We start from the raw sequence: 19,659 nt of genomic DNA on the forward strand, positions 1-19,659 counted from the left end.
CAATATTTCTTTGGCTATTCGAGGTCTTTTCTGGTTCCATATAAATTTTAGGATTGTTTGTTCTATTTCTTGAAAAAAAATGGATGGGATTTTGATAGGGATTGCCTTAAATGTGTAGATTGCTTTAGGTAGCATCGACATTTTCACAATATTTGTTCTTCCAATCCATGAGCATGGAACATTTTCCCATTTCTTTGTGTCTTCCTCAATATCTTTCATGATTACTTTATAGTTTTCTGAGTATAGATTCTTTGCCTCTTTGGTTAGGTTTATTCCTATGTATCTTGTGGTTTTGGGTGCAATTATAAATGGGACTGACTCCTTAATTTCTCTTTCTTCTGTCTTGTTGTTAGTGTAAAGAAAGGCAACTGATTTCTGTGCATTGACTTTGTATCCTGACACTTTACTGAATTCCTGAACAAGTTCTAGCAGTTTTGGAGTGGAGCCTTTTGGGTTTTCCACATATAGTATCATATCATCTGCAAAGAGTGATAGTTTGACTTCTTCTTTGCCGATTTGGATGTCTTTAATTTCTTTTTGTTGTCTGATTGCTGAGGCTAGGACTTCTAGTACTATGTTGAATAGCAGCGGTGATAACAGACATCCTTGCTGTGTTCCTGACCTTAGCGGAAAAGCTTTCAGTTTTTCTCCATTGAGAATGATATTTGCAGTGGGTTTTTCATAGATGGCTTTGATAATATTGAGGTATGTGCCCTCTATCCCTACACTTTGAAGAGTTTTAATCAGGAAGGGATGCTGTACTTTGTCAAATGCTTTTTCAGCATCTATTGAGAGTATCATATGGTTCTTGTTCTTTCTTTCATTCATGTATTGCATCACATTGATTGATTTACAGATGTTGAACCAACCTTGCAGCCCTGGAATAAATCCCACTTGGTCGTGGTGAATAATCCTTTTAATGTACTATTGGATCCTGTTGGCCAGTATATTGGTGAGAATTTTCACATCTGTGTTCATCAAGGATATTCGTCTTTAACTCTCTTTTTTGATGGAATCCTTGTCTGGTTTTGGGATCAAGGTGATGCTGGCTTCATAAAATGAGTTTGGAAGTTCTCCTTCCATTTCTATTTTTTGGAACAGTTTCAGGAGAATAGGAATTAATTCTTCTTTAAATGTTTGGTAGAATTCCCCTGGGAAGCCATCTGGCCCTAGACTTTTGTTTGTTTGGAGATTTTTGATGACTGTTTCAATCTCCTTACTGGTTATGGGTCTGTTCAGGTTTTCTATTTCTTCCTGGTTCAGTTGTGGTAGTTTATGTGTCTCTAGAAATGTATCCATTTCTTCCAGAATTTGTTGGCATAGAGTTGCTCATAATATGTTCTTGTAATTGTTTGTATTTCTTTGGTGTTGGTTGTGATCTCTCCTCTTTCATTCATGATTTTATTTATTTGGGTCCTTTCTCTTTTCTTTTTGATAAGTCTGGCCAGGGGGTTGTCAATCTTATTAATTCTTTCAAAGAACCAGCTCCTAGTTTCATTGATTTGTTCTTTTTTTGTTTGTTTGTTTGTTTGTTTGTTTGTTTCTATTTCATTGATTTCTGCTCTGATCTTTAGGATTTCTCTTCTCCTACTGGGTTTAGGCTTTCTTTGTTCTTCCTTCTCCAGCTCCTTTAGGTGTAGGGTTAGGTTGTGTATTTGAGATCTTTCTTGTTTCTTGAGAAAGGCTGGTACCGCTACATATTTTCTTCTCAGAACTGCCTTTGTTGGGTCTCACAGATTTTGAACCATTGTATTTTCATTATCATTTGTTTCCATGAATTTTTTCAATTCTTCTTTAATTTCCTGGTTGACCCATTCATTTTTTAGGATGCTGTTTAGTCCCCATGTATTTGGGTTCTTTCCAAATTTCCTCCTGTGATTGAGTTCTGGCTTCAGAGCATTGTGGTCTGAAAATGCAGGGAATGATTCCAATCTTTTGATACCAGTTGAGACCTGATTTATGACCCAGGATGTGGTCTATTCTGGAGAATATTCCATGTGCACTAGAGAAGAATGTATATTCTGTTGCTTTAGGATGGAATGTTCTGAATATATCTGTGATGTCCATCTGGTCCAGTGTGTCATTTAAGGCCTTTATTTCCTTGTTGATCTTTTGCTTATATGATCTGTCCATTTCAGTGAGGGGAGTGTTAAAGTCCCCTGCTATTATTGTATTATTATTGATTTATTTCTTTGATTTTGTTATTAATTGGTTTATATAGTTGGCTGCTCCCATATTAGGGGCATAGATATTTAAAATTGTTAGGTCTTCTTGTTGGACAGACCCTTTGAGTATGATATAGTGTCCTTCCTCATCTCCTATTATAGTCTTTGGCTTAAAATCTAATTGACCTGATATAAGGATTGCCACCCCAGCTTTCTTCTGATGTCCATTAGCATGGTACATTGTTTTCCACCCCCTCACTTTAAATCTGGAGGTGTCTTCAGGTCTAAAATGAGTTTCTTGTAGGCAGCATATTGATGGATTTTGGTTTTTTTATCCATTTGGATACCCTGTGTCTTTTGACAGGGGCATTTAGCCCATTAACATTCAGGGTAACTATTTCAGAGTAAGTGCCATTGTATTGTTTGTAAGGTGGCTGTTACTGTATATTTTCTCTGTTTCTTTCTGATCTGCTACTTTTAGGGTCTCTCTTTGCTTAGAGGACCCTTTTCAATATTTCCTGTAGAGCTGGTTTGGTGTTTGCAAATTCTTTCAGTTTTTTTTTTGTCCTGGAAGCTTTTCCTCTCTCCTTCTATTTTCAGTGATAGCCTAGCTGGATATAGTATTCTTGGCTGCATGTTTTTCTCAGTTAGTGCTCTGAATATATCATGCCAGTTCTTTCTGGCCTGCCAGGTCTCTGTGGATAGGTCTGTTGCCAATCTAATATTTTTACCCTTGTACGTTGCAGACTACTTTTCCCGGGCTGCTTTCAGGATTTTCTCTTTGTTGCTAAGACTTGTAAATTTTACTATCAGGTGACCAGGTGTGGACCCATTTTTATTGATTTTGAGGGGCGTTTTTAGCATCTTCTGGATTTTGATATTTGTTCCCTTTGCCATATTAGGGAAATTCTCTATAATAATTCTCTCCAAGATACCTTCTGCTCCCCTCTCTCTTTCTTCTTCTTCTGGAATCCCAATTATTCTAATTTTGTGTCATCTTATGGTGTCACTTATCTCTCAAATTCTCTCCTCGTGGTCCAGTGTTTGTCTCTCTTTTGCTCAGCTTCTTTATTCTCTGTCATTTGGTCTTCTATGTCACTAATTCTTTCTTCTGTCTCATTTATCCTAGCAGTAAGAGCTTCCATTTTTTATTGCACCTCATTAATAGCTTTTTTTATTTCAACTTGGTTAGATTTTAGTTCTTTTATTTCTCCAGAAAGGGCTTTTATCTCTCCAGAGAGGGTTTGTCTAATATCTTCTATGCCTTTTTCTAGCCCGGCTAGAACCTTGAGAATCGTCATTCTGAACTCTAGATCTGTTATATTACCAATGTCTGTATTGATTAGGTCCCCAGCCTTCGGTACTGCCTCTTGTTCTTTTTTTTTGGTGATGAGTTTTTCTGCCTTGTTGTTTTGTCCAGATAAGATTTCCTTTCTCCTCCTCTGGAATTCCGCTATTCTCCTTGGTGAGTGAAGTTGGTCTTGGCTGGGTTTCTTGTTGATCTTCTGGGGGAGGCGCCTGTTGTAGTGATTCTCAAGTGTCTTTGCCCCAGGTGGAATTGCACCGCCCTTACCAGGGACCGGGCTAAGTCATCTGCTCGGGTTTGCTTTTGGGAGCTTTTGTTCACTGAGCACTTTCCCTAGAGCTCTGGAGGGCAGGAATGAAGATGGCGTCTGCCCAGTCTCCAGCCCAGAGGAGCCAAGAGCTCGGGGTCCCACTCCTCAGTGCGCCCTCAGAGAAAAGCACCTAACCGCCCCCATATCTCTGGCCTCTGGTAGCGTTTGGAGGAAAGTGCTCAATCACTTGCACTTGGAGAAAAGTGCCTGGTCGCTTCCATCTCCGTGGCCTCTGGCTATGCTCCGAGCTCAGGCAGACTGCGACCGGTTCAAGGTAACCCCAAGCAGAGAGCTCACTCCTTGGCTTTGTTGCTGTAGCCGGCTTCCACGCTCTCATACCTGTGAGCTCTGTGACACTCAGACACCCCCAGTCCTTCTGTGACCCTGTGGAACCTGGGGTTACACTGACCCTGCATGGGCACACACACCCCCCTCCCCGGTTTAGCCTCTGGAGCGATGTCCCTCCGTGGAGCAGACTTTTAAAAGTCCTGATTTTGTGCTCCATTATCGGCCACTTGCTGGGAGCCGGCCCCTCCCCCCGCGGTCTATCTTCCCGTCACTTTGGATTCACTTCTCTGCAGGTCCTACCTTTCAGAAAGTGATCTATTTTCTGTTTATAGAATTGTTGCTCCTCTTTTCTTCAATTTCCCATTGGATTTGTAGGTGTTCGCAATGGTTAGATAAGCTATCTAGCTGATCTCCTGCTACCTGGTATTGTCTCAGCCTGCTACTTTCGGCTATCTTTTTTTTAATCTCTCTCCTATACCCTGCCTCTAAGTCAATTTATGGCATATCAGATACCCAAAACATCAGTGTTTGTCATTAAATAATCCTGTTCCATATTTTGCAGGAGACTGGGATTATGCAGAGGTGTACTTGCTGTATACAGTAAGTTAGAGAAGGCATTTGTGGCAAAACCCTGGCAACTAGGCCTTCTTCCCCCCCACCCCCCGCCCCTCCTCTCTTTTTTAGAAAGGGAGGTAGGGTGGGGACAAAGAAGGAGAGAGAATCTCAAGCAGACTCCCTGATGAGCAGGGACAGAAGGAACCTGAGGCAGAGCCCTATCTTGTGACTCTGAGACGGTGAGCTGAGCTGAAATCAAGAGTCAGCCACTTAACTGACTGAGCCGCCCAAGTGCCCCTGGACTTTTCTCAGTTAAATACCTGTATTAACACTTTTCTGTATGTCCATTTTCTTCCATTCTTCCTGAGGGTGCTGATAGATTTCCATAGTAAATTTTACAGGGATCGGATTATCCACCATTTGAGTTCATGTTTATTAAGTATTCTCAAATTGTGCAATTATTTTTTTTCTTTTATGGTAAAATGGTTAGTCACAGAAAAATAGGTCAGGTAGAGTCATTGGGGAAAAACAAAATCAAAGAATTTTGGTATCTGTTCTATTGGTTCTCAGACAGTTGGTCCCAAGAGCTTTTTAGAAACCCAGACTGTGGGCATCTGGGTGGCTCAGAGGGTTAAGCCTCTGTCTTCGGCTCAGGTCACAATCTCAGGGTCCTGGGATTGAGCCCTGCATCAGGCTATCTGGTCAGCAGGGAACCTGCTTCCTCCTCTCTGTCTGCCTGTCTCTCTGCCTACCTGTGATCTCTCTCTCGCTCTCTGTCAAATAAATAAATAAATAAAATATAAAAAAAAAAAAAAAGAAAGAAAGAAAAAGAAACACAGATTGTTGGGGCTCCTGGGTGACTCAGTCAGTTCAGCATCCAACTCTTGGTTTCAGGTCAGGTTGTGATCTCAGGGTCATGAGATCAAGCCCTGTATCAGGCTCCACACTCAGTGCAGGGTCTGCTTGAGTTTTCTCTCTTCCCTCTACCCTTCCCCACCTCTCTCAAATTAATAAATCAATCTTTAAAAAAGAAAAAAAAAGAAATGCAGATTATTAAGTTTCACCTGAAACTTATTGACCACTTGGGATGTGGGCCCTACAACCTGTATTTTCACAGCCCTTCCAGGGACTGGATGCTTCACAGAGGTTTGCATACTCTTGATCAGAACCATCCTTCTCCCCAAGCCCCAGACACACCTAGTCTGGCTGAATACTTTTAGAAACAAAGGTTGTGGTTCTGCCAGGGTTAGAAATTCACTTCCACACGTAAATTCAGTGATAAGTTTCCTCTTGGAAAGTTAATTTGCTGTGATTTATTTGGGAAATTTCATTTTCTAAGCCTACAAATTTCAGGCTCTTGCTATTTCCAATTGGTGTATTTATGCTACCGGAACGTTGCAACCTATCTGCGCATGCTTGGGCATTTGCCTATTTGAATATGTATATGCTATCTTTTGCAAGTATTTCCATAGCCTCCCTTAACATCCAGGAAGCATTTCCATGATACCTTTGCTCCATCAAAATCAGATGCAGAGCCGTTCAGTGTATACCACCACGATATGGTATAGCATGACCGTCCTCTGGACTTGCTGTCTAGGTCTTAAAATTCTACATATTAAACTCCTTCCCTCCGCTGAGAGAAGAGTTTGAAATAATGCTTTGGCTTCCATGATCTAGACAACAACTTCTTCTGTTGCTAATTAGAAGAATGGTATAGAAAGCAAAATGATTGGGTCTCGGGAGAAGGTGGATTTTTCCCCAGAGAGCCCCATCAGAGGACTCTTCAGTTATCAGAGTTGTTTCAGTTGAAGATGTGTTTTGGAAATGTCTTCTTTCTTTAACATCGTGATCATCATCATGAAAGAGAAAACCAAAAACCTCCATTTACAAATTATCTGGCCACCAGAACAGAATTATGTAGTTGGCTGCCTGAAGTGAATTGGACTGTCACCATTCTCTACTTCCCTGTGAATTACCCTTAGCTCAAGGGGAAAACATAATTTCCTACGTGTTATAATTAAGAATAAATCCCTGAGTCATTTGGCCTGTTTCAATAACAAAGAAAACCACACAAAAATGACCTTCCAAAGAACAGCCATCAGTGAGCCCAAGAAATGATAATATCTCACCTCATTCACTCAAATTTTTCTGCCATGGGACTTAGGCTCTCAATGTCACTTTGATAAACTTGATCAGACCCTGTTCTTGTGGGGCCCTTTCTGCTACTATTTAACATTTCAAATGTTGTATGCCTGCTCAAGCCTGTGTCCCCTCAATTTCTTTCCCAACCAAAGGACAGCAGTTAATTGAGAATGGAAAAACCAGTCCCAGAACAATTATGAAACCATAATGAGGTTTGCATAAGTACATGCAATTAAACAAAGAAAAGGTGTGTGAGGAAATGCAAGAGAGTTCAAGCCTGATATGGTATGTTCATGGTTAGGTCTCTGCAGGTGTGTGCTGAAACAGAAGAGCAAAAAAAAAAAAAAAAAAAAAAAAAAAAAAAAGGAATACTGGACCAGGAAAGTCATAAATCATGGAGGGTTCTCCTGGCCTCTGCTATTCTAATACACAAATTAGAACAAAGGGCAACTATAGATTTTAACACTCCTTTTTTCATTGCTGAAAACAGTACTTTTCAAATACCAGATGATCCTGGACCCATTCAACTAGCATTAAATGCAGCGTGTGTCAGATGGCCCACCTTCCAGAACACAAGGGAAGGCTGTTTGAGTTGCTGGATGATGGTAAGAACAGAGGGAAAATGTCCCTGGCTCTCCTGCAGCTCACCTTCTAACCTTGACTGGTACTCTGAGGTCATGGTTCGCTGATAGGAGGGTTTTTAATCTGCTGCTATGCTGGAGAAACTCCAGAATCACAACTCTGCCAGGGAAATTTCTCCACATTGGGCTTTCTTGTTCTTCTGTTCTTGTTTGCTCTTGCAATCTCCATGTTCTGAGGGGCAGAATCCAACCACTGGAAGCCCTTTCTCATCCTTCCAGTTCCTAGGGAACTTTTCCCCTCTGAGCTCCCATCGCATTTATTGGATATCCTCTTGTTTGGAACCGATCCACAGTCTTTGTTTTTTGCTGGTCGGGTATTTTCAGCTGTATGTATTTCGAATCCTAGTGAAGATGGAATTTCCTAAAGGACAGGGGCCATTCCTCACACTTCCTGGATTTCGTCACTGCTGCTTAGCGGATTCACCATACACATACTGAATTACCACTCATTTTAGCTAAAAGAGACTACAGAGAACATCTTTTTTAAAGATGAAGCAAGTAGGGAGCCAAAGACCATATACTTGGTTGAAGTTAGAAAAGGGACTAGGATCCAGTGTACTGATTTTGCACCATGCCCTAGTAATATTGTGAGGGTTAATAGACACCCCACCTTTTTTTTTTTTAAAGATCTTTTATTCATTTGACAGAGAGAGAAAGAGAGTGAGTGAGAGCATGAGCAGAAGGGAGGGTCAGAGAGGGAGGGAGAAGCAGACTCCCTGCTGAGAAGGGAACCAGGCTCTGGGCTGGATCCCAGTACCCTGGGATCATGACCTGAACCAAAGTTTGACGCTGGGCCAACTGAGCCACCCAGGCACCCCTGGGCAACCATCTTGACGCACAAGTGAAAACACATTTTGCATGGTTTCTCACAGAAACTTGATTGAAAGTTGTGGGTTTTTTAATGTCATTTAATCTAACTGATCAATCATTCTGGCCAGACTCTTAATCATAGGAAAGAACTGAGGGTTGTTGTAGGGGAAGAGGGCAGGGGGATGGGGTATCTGGGTGATGGGCATTAAGGAGGGCATGTGATGTAATGAGCACTGGGTTTTCTAGAAGACTGATGAATCACAGGCCTGGACCTCTGAAACCATTAATATAATACATGTTAATTAATTATTTAAAAAATGAGAAAAAAAATAAAATCAGTCTGATGAGAGTTTTTGTTTGTCAAAATAAAAGATACCAGTTGCTCTGTTCTCAATTCCAGTTAAGAGGGCAATTACCATGCTTAACTGGAACATGGGGGATGTAGACTCCCCTCATTTATTCATTCATTCATTCAACCCATACAAACAGGTAAAAAAAATAGTATAAATATGGTAACATACATATTTCTACATTACAAGGTTGAGCAAGTGGAAAAGTAAGTCTAGACTTCCTGATAATTCTCAGCCCATGAATTCCTTAGTGACCCGGAACTTTAAATCCTTCTCTTACCTATATTCTTTTAAGGAAAAAACTCAAAAGGTGCAGCAGCTGATGTTCTGTGAGTATTTACACGACGAAAGCCTCATTAAAGCCTCAGGGTTGCTTCTAAAACATGGTTAATGAGTACATAAATAATGAATTTATTTTTATTATTATTATTATCAGTGGATGCAATATACTGACGTATCCTTCCTCACTGTGACTTATCTTGCTCTTGTTCCTCCCTCAGCTGGCACAGGTTGCCTGGGAGCGCTCCTCCATCTAACCATGTCCTTGGTCGACCTCCTTTACGGCAATATGGAGGCCCAGTCTTTTCTGCACAGTCTTTTACGACAGTCTGGTGCGCCACGATTTCTGTCGTGCCGCAGCCCCCTTCAGCGCTGTCCTCTCTTGGTCCTCCGCCATCTTGTCCTTTCATGCGGAAAGCCTAATGGTGCTGAGGTGTCGGGGCATCTTCTTTCGTTTCGTGGAGATTCTGAGTCTTCTGTCATTTCCAAGAGAGGATACGCTCTTCATGTGGGAGCTGTGTTCTAAGATAGCCCCAGAGCTGGAAGAATGCTTTACCAATGGACAAAAAATTAAAACGAGGGAATGAAGGGCAAGTGTTGAAGGCGGCCGCAGGGGAGGGGAAACCCGTCTCGCCTGGTTAATTGGCTAGTTGGGGAATAATTGCTTCCAAAGTGAGCACCAGGCTCAGTTGCCAGGCCTACAGGTGCCAGCCCGGTCCTTGCCTGCTGTCAGAGGCGGAGAGGGAAGGGAAGGCTGAGCAGTTGAGCCTCGGCAGCAGAAAAACACATGGGGTCCGTTCTGAGTTAGCGGGTCTTGTAGCCTGTTAGGAAGGATAGGTAGCAAGTACAGCCTTTCTCTGCTTCCACACGCAGTTTCTTAAAAAAGTTCTCCTGTGGGTGGGTTTGTTTGTTTGTTTGTTTGTTGTTTTGGTTTGTTTAAGACCAGAAAGTTAGCTAGCTCAAGGACAGTGGGAAAACAGCTGTATTTTCAACACACAAACAATGCCATTGGGAGTAATAGATTGAATACAGAAGCATTAGGATAGCTCCTAGATTGGCTGGTGTGTATGTCTTAATATAGGGGCATTTTTTTTTTTAAAGATTTTATTTATTTATTTGACAGAGAGAGGTTACAAGTAGGCAGAGAGAGAGAGAGGAGGAAGCAGGCTCCCTGCTGAGCAGAGAGCCCGATGCGGGACTCGATCCCAGGACCCCGGGATCATGACCCGAGCTGAAGGCAGCGGCTTAACCCACTGAGCCACCCAGGCGCCCAATATAGGGGCATTTTAATGTCTGTCCCCAAGCCTGTGTGGATCTGAACCCCTGTGTTAATGGCCGGTTGGAAACAATAATGTAAACAGCTTCTGTTGGACTAATTAGGTTAACCCTGAACACTTCCAGGCTGCAAATATATTAATATTCTAAGCCAAAAGGCTTTGCCAAACTAGATTCTGGAATGACTCTGTTTTGAAATAAAATATACGATAACCCAATACTTAAAGGTATTATTTGGAAAAAGAGAAGCTTGGGGTTGACTTTTCCATGATCATGCACTTTGCTGTCGTTTTCTTTGCTTTATCCCGTGGAAGACGCTAAGAATTAGATTTATCTGTTTTTACCCACATAATGGCTACATTTTTTTCTTCTACTTTGCTTAAAAATCTGAAGATGGGCTCCACATGGAGTGTACTTGTGGCAGGTCTTAAAGAATGAAGAGGATTTAGTGAAGGGGAGAGGAAGAGAAGGTACGAGTTGGAAGGGTGAAAAGTAGGAACAATGAAAACTAGCAGAAGGAAAAGCTACAGAGGGCCTGGCTGGCTAGGTCAGTGGAGCGTGGGACAGCTGATCTGGGAGGCTGGGGGGATCTTTGCTAGTTCGAGCCCCATGTTGGGCATAAAGTTTGCTTAAACAATATACTGTGCTCAAAAGGTCCACCACTTGGAGCATAGTGCCTTGGACTGTGGAAGGCTCACTCACATTGATTTTCCTATCCTTGCCAAAGCAGGAAATCAGCATATTGTCATCTTAATTCCATTAATAGCAGGGTAGAGACTTTTGAAAAGGAGGGAGAGAAAGCCCGTTGAAGGACATTATTTCTTCATGGGGTGGTTGGGGGCTCAGTCTGTGCTTTGAGTTGATTCCATAGGGCGGAGGGTGTGAGGTTGACATTCAGAGCATGAGGAAAAATGGGAAAAATTGTTGACCTGGCAGTTTAGAAGTCACTGTAAATAGGGGTGCCTGGGTGGCTCAGTGGGTTAAAGCCTCTGCTTTCGGCTCAGGTCATGATCTGAAGGTCCTGAGATGGAGCCCCACATTGGGCTCTCTGCTTGGTGGGGAGCCAGCTTCCTCCTCTCTCTCTGCCTGCCTCTCTGCCTACTTGTGATCTATGTCTGTCAAATAGATAAATAAAATCTTTAAAAAAAAAAAGTCATCTTAAATAAAATACATTAATCTATATTAAAAAAAAAAAAGCAGCTGGCAGAAAAGTGAGGGGTTGAAGATAAGAAGCTCTGAAGTCAAAGGGCTTGATACCCTTTACAGGTCGGTGAGGGGAAACATGGTTCCTTTCCTAGAAGGTCAATAAGCCTGACTGCGAAGGTTCATCGCACTTCTCTAAGTATTGATGATGTTCTCTTGGTGTTTAAGACCTGTGTACTCCCCCTTCCCTCAATCAGAACATCGCTTGTGGCCAGAATTCAAGTTTTTTCCAGGGAAACTTTAAATCCTTATGTAAATCAGGGGATGTAGCTTGAGACTAGCTCATGTGACCCTAGCATTCTGTGACGAGCACCTTCATAGATGCCATAAAGGGAAGAGAGGAGCTCGCACCTGATCTCAAAGTCACAGGGAGCCTGCATTGTCAGGTCCCCTAGGACTGGGTGCCCTGTAATCTCTTGTTTTTGTAAAGGCTAGGGCGGGGCCGAAAGCATTACAAAGGAGCCTGGATGGATGCTGTTGTTTTGTTCTTTTAGATCTTATCTCTTCAGTCCCTTTTGTCATTAGAGCATGTTTTTCATGAAAGTATTTGAGCATGGAGGCCGCATTACATGCTGTGGATTGTACTGGAAGAGCAGAGGAGCCAGGTGATAGCCAGGGGCAGCCAGAGGGGATCGCGCCGCAGCCCGCCAATGACTAGCAGGAAACAGCACGCCTGCCAGAACGCATTATTTCAACTTTGGCTTTCAGGGCGCTAATTCCCTGAATGGCAATAACAAGGGGGCGGGAGGGAGAAACACGTGGGAACGGAAAGAAAAGATATTTGAGAAGCTAAATCTGAGGGGGAAAGGAGTTGCCAGGAGTTTTGGGGGCGAGCAGATGCAGGCAGGGAGGCAGAGGAGGGGAAAAGGCTGGGCTTCGGGAACCTGCTGCTGGGCTTTAGACAAAGGCGGTTTGAGAGGCAGAGAACGAGGCGGGACCAGTTGCTAATATCAGCACGGGGACGGAGCCAGCCAGCTGGACTCCCGGCAGGAAACGGACTCAATCCCCAGCGTCTCCTTTGGGCTGGGAATGACTGGAGTATGTACCAAACTAAGAACTCAGAGGAAAAAGTAAGTTTGGGGAAGGACTTCCAGATTCTGCCCGTCTTTGCAATCTTGCTCCCCTGTGAGGCATGCCTCCGATGCGTTACCTCTTTATAGTTTCTGTTTCTTGCGTGATCATTTTTATTGTGTTCTACGTGTTCAGTTTTGGGGGAGAGCAAAGCTTCCAGAGACCGAATAATTCAGACACTTTGATCCTGACTCAGGTTTGCACATCCTTCATCAAAGGCAAAACGCCCTTCCTGTGGAGAAACAAACTGATAATGTACGAGATGTCTTCTTGCAAGGACTACCTGATCCAAAGCCACTACATCACGGCCCCTTTATCCAAGGAAGAAGCTGAATTTCCTTTGGCATATATTATGGTCATCCATCACCATTTCAATACCTTTGCAAGGCTCTTCAGAGCTATTTACATGCCCCAGAATGTCTACTGCGTTCATGTGGATGAAAAGGCGACCATTGAATTCAAAGAGTCAGTAGAGCAATTACTGAGCTGCTTCCCAAATGCTTTCCTGGCCTCCAAGATGGAGCCGGTTGTCTATGGGGGGATCTCCAGGCTCCAGGCTGACCTGAACTGCCTCAAAGACCTCGCGTTGTCCAAGGTGCCCTGGAAGTACGCCATCAACACGTGTGGGCAAGACTTCCCCCTGAAGACCAACAAGGAGATCGTTCAGTATCTGAAAGGCTTTAAAGGGAAAAACATCACCCCGGGGGTGCTGCCCCCAGCTCACGCCATTGGACGGACTAAGTTCGTCCACCGGGAGCACCTGGGCAAAGAACTTTCCTATGTGATCAGAACCACAGCGCTCAAGCCCCCTCCTCCCCATAACCTCACCATTTACTTTGGGTCTGCCTATGTCGCTCTGTCAAGAGAATTCACCGACTTTGTCCTCCGTGACCCGCGGGCTGTTGACTTGCTTCACTGGTCCAAAGACACTTTCAGCCCCGATGAGCATTTCTGGGTGACGCTGAATCGGATCCCAGGTATGTGTGTTTCCATGTTTCTCGTGCCGGCAGCGTGTTGTACTTGGAAAGGCTTCTCAAGAGCCGGCTCCTTTTTTGTACACGTAGAAGATGAAAAGTGAAATCCATAGCTCTCCCTCTAATCTTTCCCATGTGCAGAACCATGGCCTAGCATGGTCCAGTAAGACCTTTCCGGGCTATGTCATGTGCTTTTGTGGTCATTTTAGTAAACTTTTACCGCGATAGGTATTCCTGTTCTCGGACCGCTGTGGTGTTCTTGCTTTCCTCCAGATTTGTCAGACTCATTCTTAACCTGGAGTCTTTGCCTCAGCCGTTCTCCTTCCTACCCCCAGACCTGCACAGGCTCCTGGTCAACCGGATGTCACAGCTCCCAGAGGCTGGGTTGACCTCCCCATCCTGTTCTTCTTTCAAAGGAATTTGGAATAATCTTTATATTTTTTTTTTTTTTTTTTTTAAATTTGGAATGATCATATTTACTTATTTGCATGGGTTTGTTCTTGGCCTTCTCTGTATCATTAGCTCCATGACGCTGGGGTCATTTTCTATCTTGTTAACTGCAACATCGTCAATGCTTAGAACACACAGTAAATGGTCAATAAATTTGATAAATGATTGTGTGATGAAATGAATGAATGAATGACCCAGCATAAGGCTTTACACCATAGTTGCCTCCCTTAGACCCAGTGAGTTGAGCAGTATTTGGACTCACGCATAGACTATATCACATGTGTAGAGCTTTTTTGTTTTGTTTTGTTTTTTAACATTTTACTTCAGATCAGTAATGAGATTCTAGGAGCAGCTCCTTCTTCTCTCATCAAAACATTTCTACCTTTACTAATGGACCAGATCAATTATTTTTAAAAACTACATAAACCACGATAGAATTTCTTCTGAAGGAAATCGCATGCTTTGGACTCAATGAAAAATACAAAATGGATCTCTGATGAACTCAACAGCATTATTATAGCAAGAGAAAAGCAATCATTGTTCTAGTTTTGGGGGACTGCCAACTTGGAAACACTGGTAGGTGCACTCAGGCTGCAGGGCAGGGCCTGCTGGGCGATAAACATGCCAGCATTCTCTGGAAAATACCGTGTTTGGTCTCCGAATCCCAGGGCGACTGGCCTGGTGAATAAGGTTTGCTCTTGTACTGGGAGCTCGGGCTCTCCTGACCTCCCTCTCAGTCTGGCCCCCATCTTTTCATCTCTTGTCTGCTGTTCAATCATTGGCATGTAATTTGGGAGCATTAGATATGTCGAGGCTGATTTTCACAAATAAATATGTAGCCCCTTTCTCTTCTCACTATTCCCTTTCGATTTATAAAAAGTTGGTACTACATATGGGGTTCCCTACATATGGTTTGAGATGAGGGCATTTTATTCGCTTAACAAAAGCCGTAATCATAACTTTTTAAAGAAGAAAAACGTGCATTTGGGCTGGTGTTAAATGTCCGTGGTTACTGTGGCAGGTGTACAATCAGTCTTCTCAATGTCAAATCAATAGAAGAAAACCAAGGGAAAAAAGAATCTTTCACACACACATACCCTTTTTTTCTTCTTCCCTTTAGTCCCCTTCTTCTCCTTTCCAGCCATAGTCAAATAGACAAGATGGGAGACCAAGGTGGTTATGCAGATAAACCCAGGAGAGGAAACCATTTTTGCTATAGATTTGTAGTGTGGTAGGCTCGCTGGCTTCCGCCCTCTCGGAGTCACTGTATCACTCCATGTAAATCACATAACCTCTTGGGACCTCTAATCTCCCCAACTACCAAATGAGGGCCCAGATAAGAAGACCCCCTTTGGTTCTACCTGTGCCTTTCCTCGCAGAAAACACAATGCCCAGCACCCCATAAACACCTGGCACGTGACTGTGAGGAATTTGTAGGAAGGTAGAAGTGCTGGTGAGTCTGGATTCTCGGTTGCCCATTAGCCTTGGCGAATGCACTGCATTTCCTTTGGAGGCAAGAGCTCCACCACGAGCATCCTTCATGAGAAAGTCGAGCGCAGCCCAGGATCAGTAATCCTTCAGGTCTGATTCTGCAAGGGATGCGTTTCAGGATAACATGACGTCTCCTGCGGCTTTGCCTCCTTCCTTTCTTGGATGCTGGATGGCATCCTGGTTCAGGGAGAAAGCAGAAGGATATCCTGCTTGTAGGTGGGGTCTTCCTGAATTACAAGTTATTTTTTAAAAAAACCAAATCACCAAATACTCTGGCCGATGTTTGATGTCTCCGTCTTCAAAGGCAATGTAAAATCCAGTCACACAGTCAATTAACTCCCAGGTTTTAAGAGTGAGCATTCCTTATGACTTAAGCTTTAGTGTGTGGATCTGGTTCTTTGTTATCAGACAACTTGCAATGATAGCAGCTCTTTTGGTTTTCAATGTCACGTGCAAAGAGGAATCATCCTTAAGCAAGTACAATTTTGACATCAATTTTGCAAAACGTGCAAGTACAGATAGTGTTGTTCCTTTCTTCGCTCAGAAGTTCCTTCCTTTCTTCCCCCTACCATCCTAAATTAATGTGGTTGTTAGAAAGACCATGCAAGGGTGCCCCAGTTTCCCCAAATCACCCATCAAAGTAATAGGATCAAGAAAATGACTAATTCCCTCTAATGAGGTGACATCAGAAAACTAAGTGAAAATTGTTTGAAGTTGGTGAGATTCAATGGAAAGTATCATAGAGGTGTCCCCGAATTACATAGCTTCATGGCTTTTTTTATTATTTTCCATGTTCTCTTTCTAGTGAGAAAATGATTTCTCTCTTGGTTTTCAACGCTTCGGCTTTTCCATTCTGCATTAGAATTAGAAATGGTATCGAAACGGGCCTGAAAGAGTCCCTTGGGGAAAGAGACCCCAGTCTCGAATCCTTCAGGGGAGGCCCGGCAGAGGGGCTTTCGTTCCACTCTGTGCGGCTCTTTTACAGAGAGACTGTCTAGACCTCTCCCTTCTGGCCACATTCCCAAAGGAAAGCCTCCAGGAGCACAGATTTCAACACTTCTCTGACCGACACTACAAAACACCAGGTTCTGGTCATTCTTATAGCACTGTGTTTGGCCTACCTGCCCCAGGGTGGAAAGCCAGAGGTCATTTAGATTTTTGCTTTAAATCTAGTGAAATTGATTAGGATCTGCAGAAACAGCTGTTGTGCTTGTTTTTTGCAAGTCCCTTCCTGTGGCTGAATTTTCTTCTTCTTCTTCTTTTTTTTTAAAGATTTTATTTATTTATCTGATAGAGATCACAAGTAGGCAGAGGTAGGCAGAGAGAGAGAGGGAAGCAGGCTCCCCACCGAGCAGAGAGCCCAATGAGGGGCTCGATGCCAGGACCCCGAGACCACAACCAGAGCCGAAGGCAAAGGCCCAACCCACTGAGCCACCCAGGCGCCCTGAATTGTATTCTGATCCTGCTTCAGGAGCGGTCCATCTCCAATGGAAAGGCAAAGCTGTTACTTTTTTTTCCCCCAGCTGCTTTTTTTTTTTTTTTAATCCCCCATGGACTGTGTAAGTTTGTTCTTTTGAATTTTTGCTCTTGCATGACTCTGACCTTTCTCATGCTATGAGGTTTTTCTTCCATAAGAATGTTTTCATTTGCCTCTCTTCCTTTTTTCCATTTTGTATACATTTTTTTTCTCAGAGCCCCTTCTTCAAATAAATAATCTCAACCTCAGAAGTGACCACATGATCACATTTCCGCATTTTTCAAATCTAAAAATAGCGTGTTTCCTACTTTGATTTATTTTGCTTCTTTAACTTCGAGTTGTATTTATATGTGCGCATTCTTTGGGAGTGTGCTCTGACTCCTGAAGTGGTAAATGGCAGAAACACAACTCAGTTGCTGAAATAGAAACCAGAACCCACTGGGTCACAGAATTGAGATGCTCAAAGGGCTTCAAATAAAGCTGGATTGAGAGTGGAAACATATATTCAGGACTCCTTGCCAGATGGTCTCTGGGGATAAAAAACTTTTTGTGTTTGCCCAGAGCTAAAGGGAGGTCCTAGGTATGGGACTCTCAGTGCTACCATCAGGAAAGTCCCAGTGAACTGGGAGGAGCTGGTGACCTTGTCTCTTTCCTTCTCTCTATCTATGTTGGCGCCGTTCAGACAGGTTCTCCCCACAGGGCGTCAGAGAAGACGCCAGGTACACAGTTCTGACAGCTGGCCGCCCTAGGGGACAAGAAGATCTTTTTGCTGAGAGTCCCAGAAGCAGTGTAAGGGAGTCCTCAGATTGGTCCTGCTTGGTTCAAATCCCTGTGCCTAACGAAACTGGGGCAGAGGTGGGGGGGTGGGGGGCGGTGAAGAATGTTGACAGCCTTTCTTGGGTCTCTTTCCCAAGGGGCAGGCTACAGTGGAAGGTGGCTCCTTAGGGTGACACTGGTCAGACCACAGCAAAATGGCTCCTTGTCCTAAGGGCAAAGAGTTTATGAGCATCTCCACCTGGTACCGGAAGGACAAGACTTAGCCGAGATACAAAACTTTAAGCCCTTGAGCAATTGTAATTAGGAGAATATGAATTAAGTTACTTTTGTGGGAGTGGAGTGAGCTCAATAAGCATATCCCTTCTGCCTCATAAAAGCATATTTTTTTACGATTTTATTTTGGGGCTCGAACGTGGGGCTTGAACCCACAACCCCAAGATCAAGAGTCACATGCTCGAAGCACCTGGCTGGCTCAGTCGGTTAAGTGTCTGCCTTCAGCTCAGGTCATGACCTCGGGCTCCTGGGATCGAGTCCTGCATGCCCCCCAACCCTTGCTCAGCAGGGGGTCTGCTTCTCCCTCTGCCCCTCCCCACCCTGCTTGTGCTCCCCCCCCAAAAATAAAAATAAAATAATATGTTATATATGAATATAAAATTAATATAAAATAAAATGTTTAAAAAATAATAAAAGGGTCACATGCTCAACTGACTTGAGCCAGCCAGGCACCTTCCATAAAAACATTTTTAATAATGTTCCTTTGTTATGTTGAGAGAGTACTTATTTTGCAAAAGTACTTACGCATGATTTTTAATCCTTATAAGACCCCTATAAAAGGACTACCATTTCCATTTTGCAGATAAGAAACGTGCAGACTAAAATATGTGACTTGTCCAAAGACAAATATTTCCTGTACCTAGCAAGAAGTAAGAATAAAAAGAAGGAGAAGTAGACTTGTTATGTATTTAGATTAAATTGTACCTACTTCGATGAATTCTTCCCTTAATTATTGCAAAACCTGCAAGTGGTCCGAAGATGGAACTTAGCTCATTGTAGGTCTTGTGAAGTCTGCGGGATGGTTAGATGGTTGGACCCGCCAGACCGTAAAAGTGTTCTCTCTTGTTACTTATGTCATCTGGATAGTTAGCCCATTTTCCCGGCTTTTTTGTGTGAGTGGGATGCACAGGAAAAATGAGGGGACTATTTACTGAACATCGCCTTATCTTAGTTTAATCTTCTCAAGAATCTTGTCTGGTCAGCCCTTAAGCCCACATTTTACCAACAAGAAGATGGAATCAGAAAGGTTGAGTAAGGCGTCTTGGGAGCAAGTAGAAGGCACAGCAAAAGAGGGAGTGGCTACAATGAGAACCTCAAATCCTGCCCACTCAGACCTCAGCCCACACCCACTCACCTTGCTGTGCCCTTGAATCCCACACTGTCCTCTCTTACCTCCGCCCCATGGGCTGGATTCCCCTTCTCTGGGCAGTTCTCACTGTCCCATCCCTGTGGATCTAGTTTTCCCTGGAGCTTGGGTTCCAAGACATACAGGGACCCAGGTTGGAATCCTAACTTCCCCACCTCCAGCCACATGGCCTGACATTTATAAAAATGGGTCAGCTTTGAGTAGTAGAGCAAAGTATTGAAAGCATGCAACCTGTAGCCAAATGGCCTGGATCTGAATCCCTGCTTTGCCAGTTACTGAATTTGGAGGCCTCAGTTTCCCCATCTATAAAATGGGGAAAGTATATGAGGCTTAAATGAACTGGACTAGTGCCCAGCATCTATTTTAAGTATTAATTTTTTATTATTGTTATTATGTCTTCACCTATAAAATTTATATTCACTTAATAAATATTTGTTGGTTACCTAGATACTATGCTGGGTATTAGGATATTGTAGCGAGTGAGACAGAGAAGACCCCTAGCCTCGTGGAGTATATGTTCTATTCATGGAACATAGACAAGAATAAGCAGACAGATAAGATCATTACAGATTTATAGCGAGTGCTATGAAGGAAGGACAAGCTGATCCAGAAAGGGACCTGCTTAAAATGGGGCAGGGCGGGGAAGCCTTCCTCGGGAAAGGAGTCCATGAGCTG

The 19,659-nt window shown here is 43.3% G+C and overlaps 1 protein-coding gene across 1 annotated transcript in view; it reads left to right on the forward strand.

The window, feature by feature from the left end:
- LOC123386888 (N-acetyllactosaminide beta-1,6-N-acetylglucosaminyl-transferase) overlaps positions 1–12,839 on the forward strand; it is a 34,708-nt gene extending 21,869 nt beyond the window's left edge. The window contains exon 2 of the mRNA XM_013056831.2: positions 12,592–12,839. Within this exon, the coding sequence (XP_012912285.1) occupies positions 12,592–12,728 (137 nt within the window). The 3' untranslated portion in view covers positions 12,729–12,839. The remainder of the gene's footprint in view (positions 1–12,591) is intronic.
- The last annotated feature ends 6,820 nt before the right edge of the window (positions 12,840–19,659 follow it).

The sequence above is a fragment of the Mustela putorius genome, unplaced genomic scaffold, assembly GCF_011764305.1.
Source record: "Mustela putorius furo isolate JIRA1106 unplaced genomic scaffold, ASM1176430v1.1 tig00003870_pilon_pilon_pilon, whole genome shotgun sequence".
Classification (NCBI taxonomy): Eukaryota; Metazoa; Chordata; class Mammalia; order Carnivora; family Mustelidae; genus Mustela; species Mustela putorius.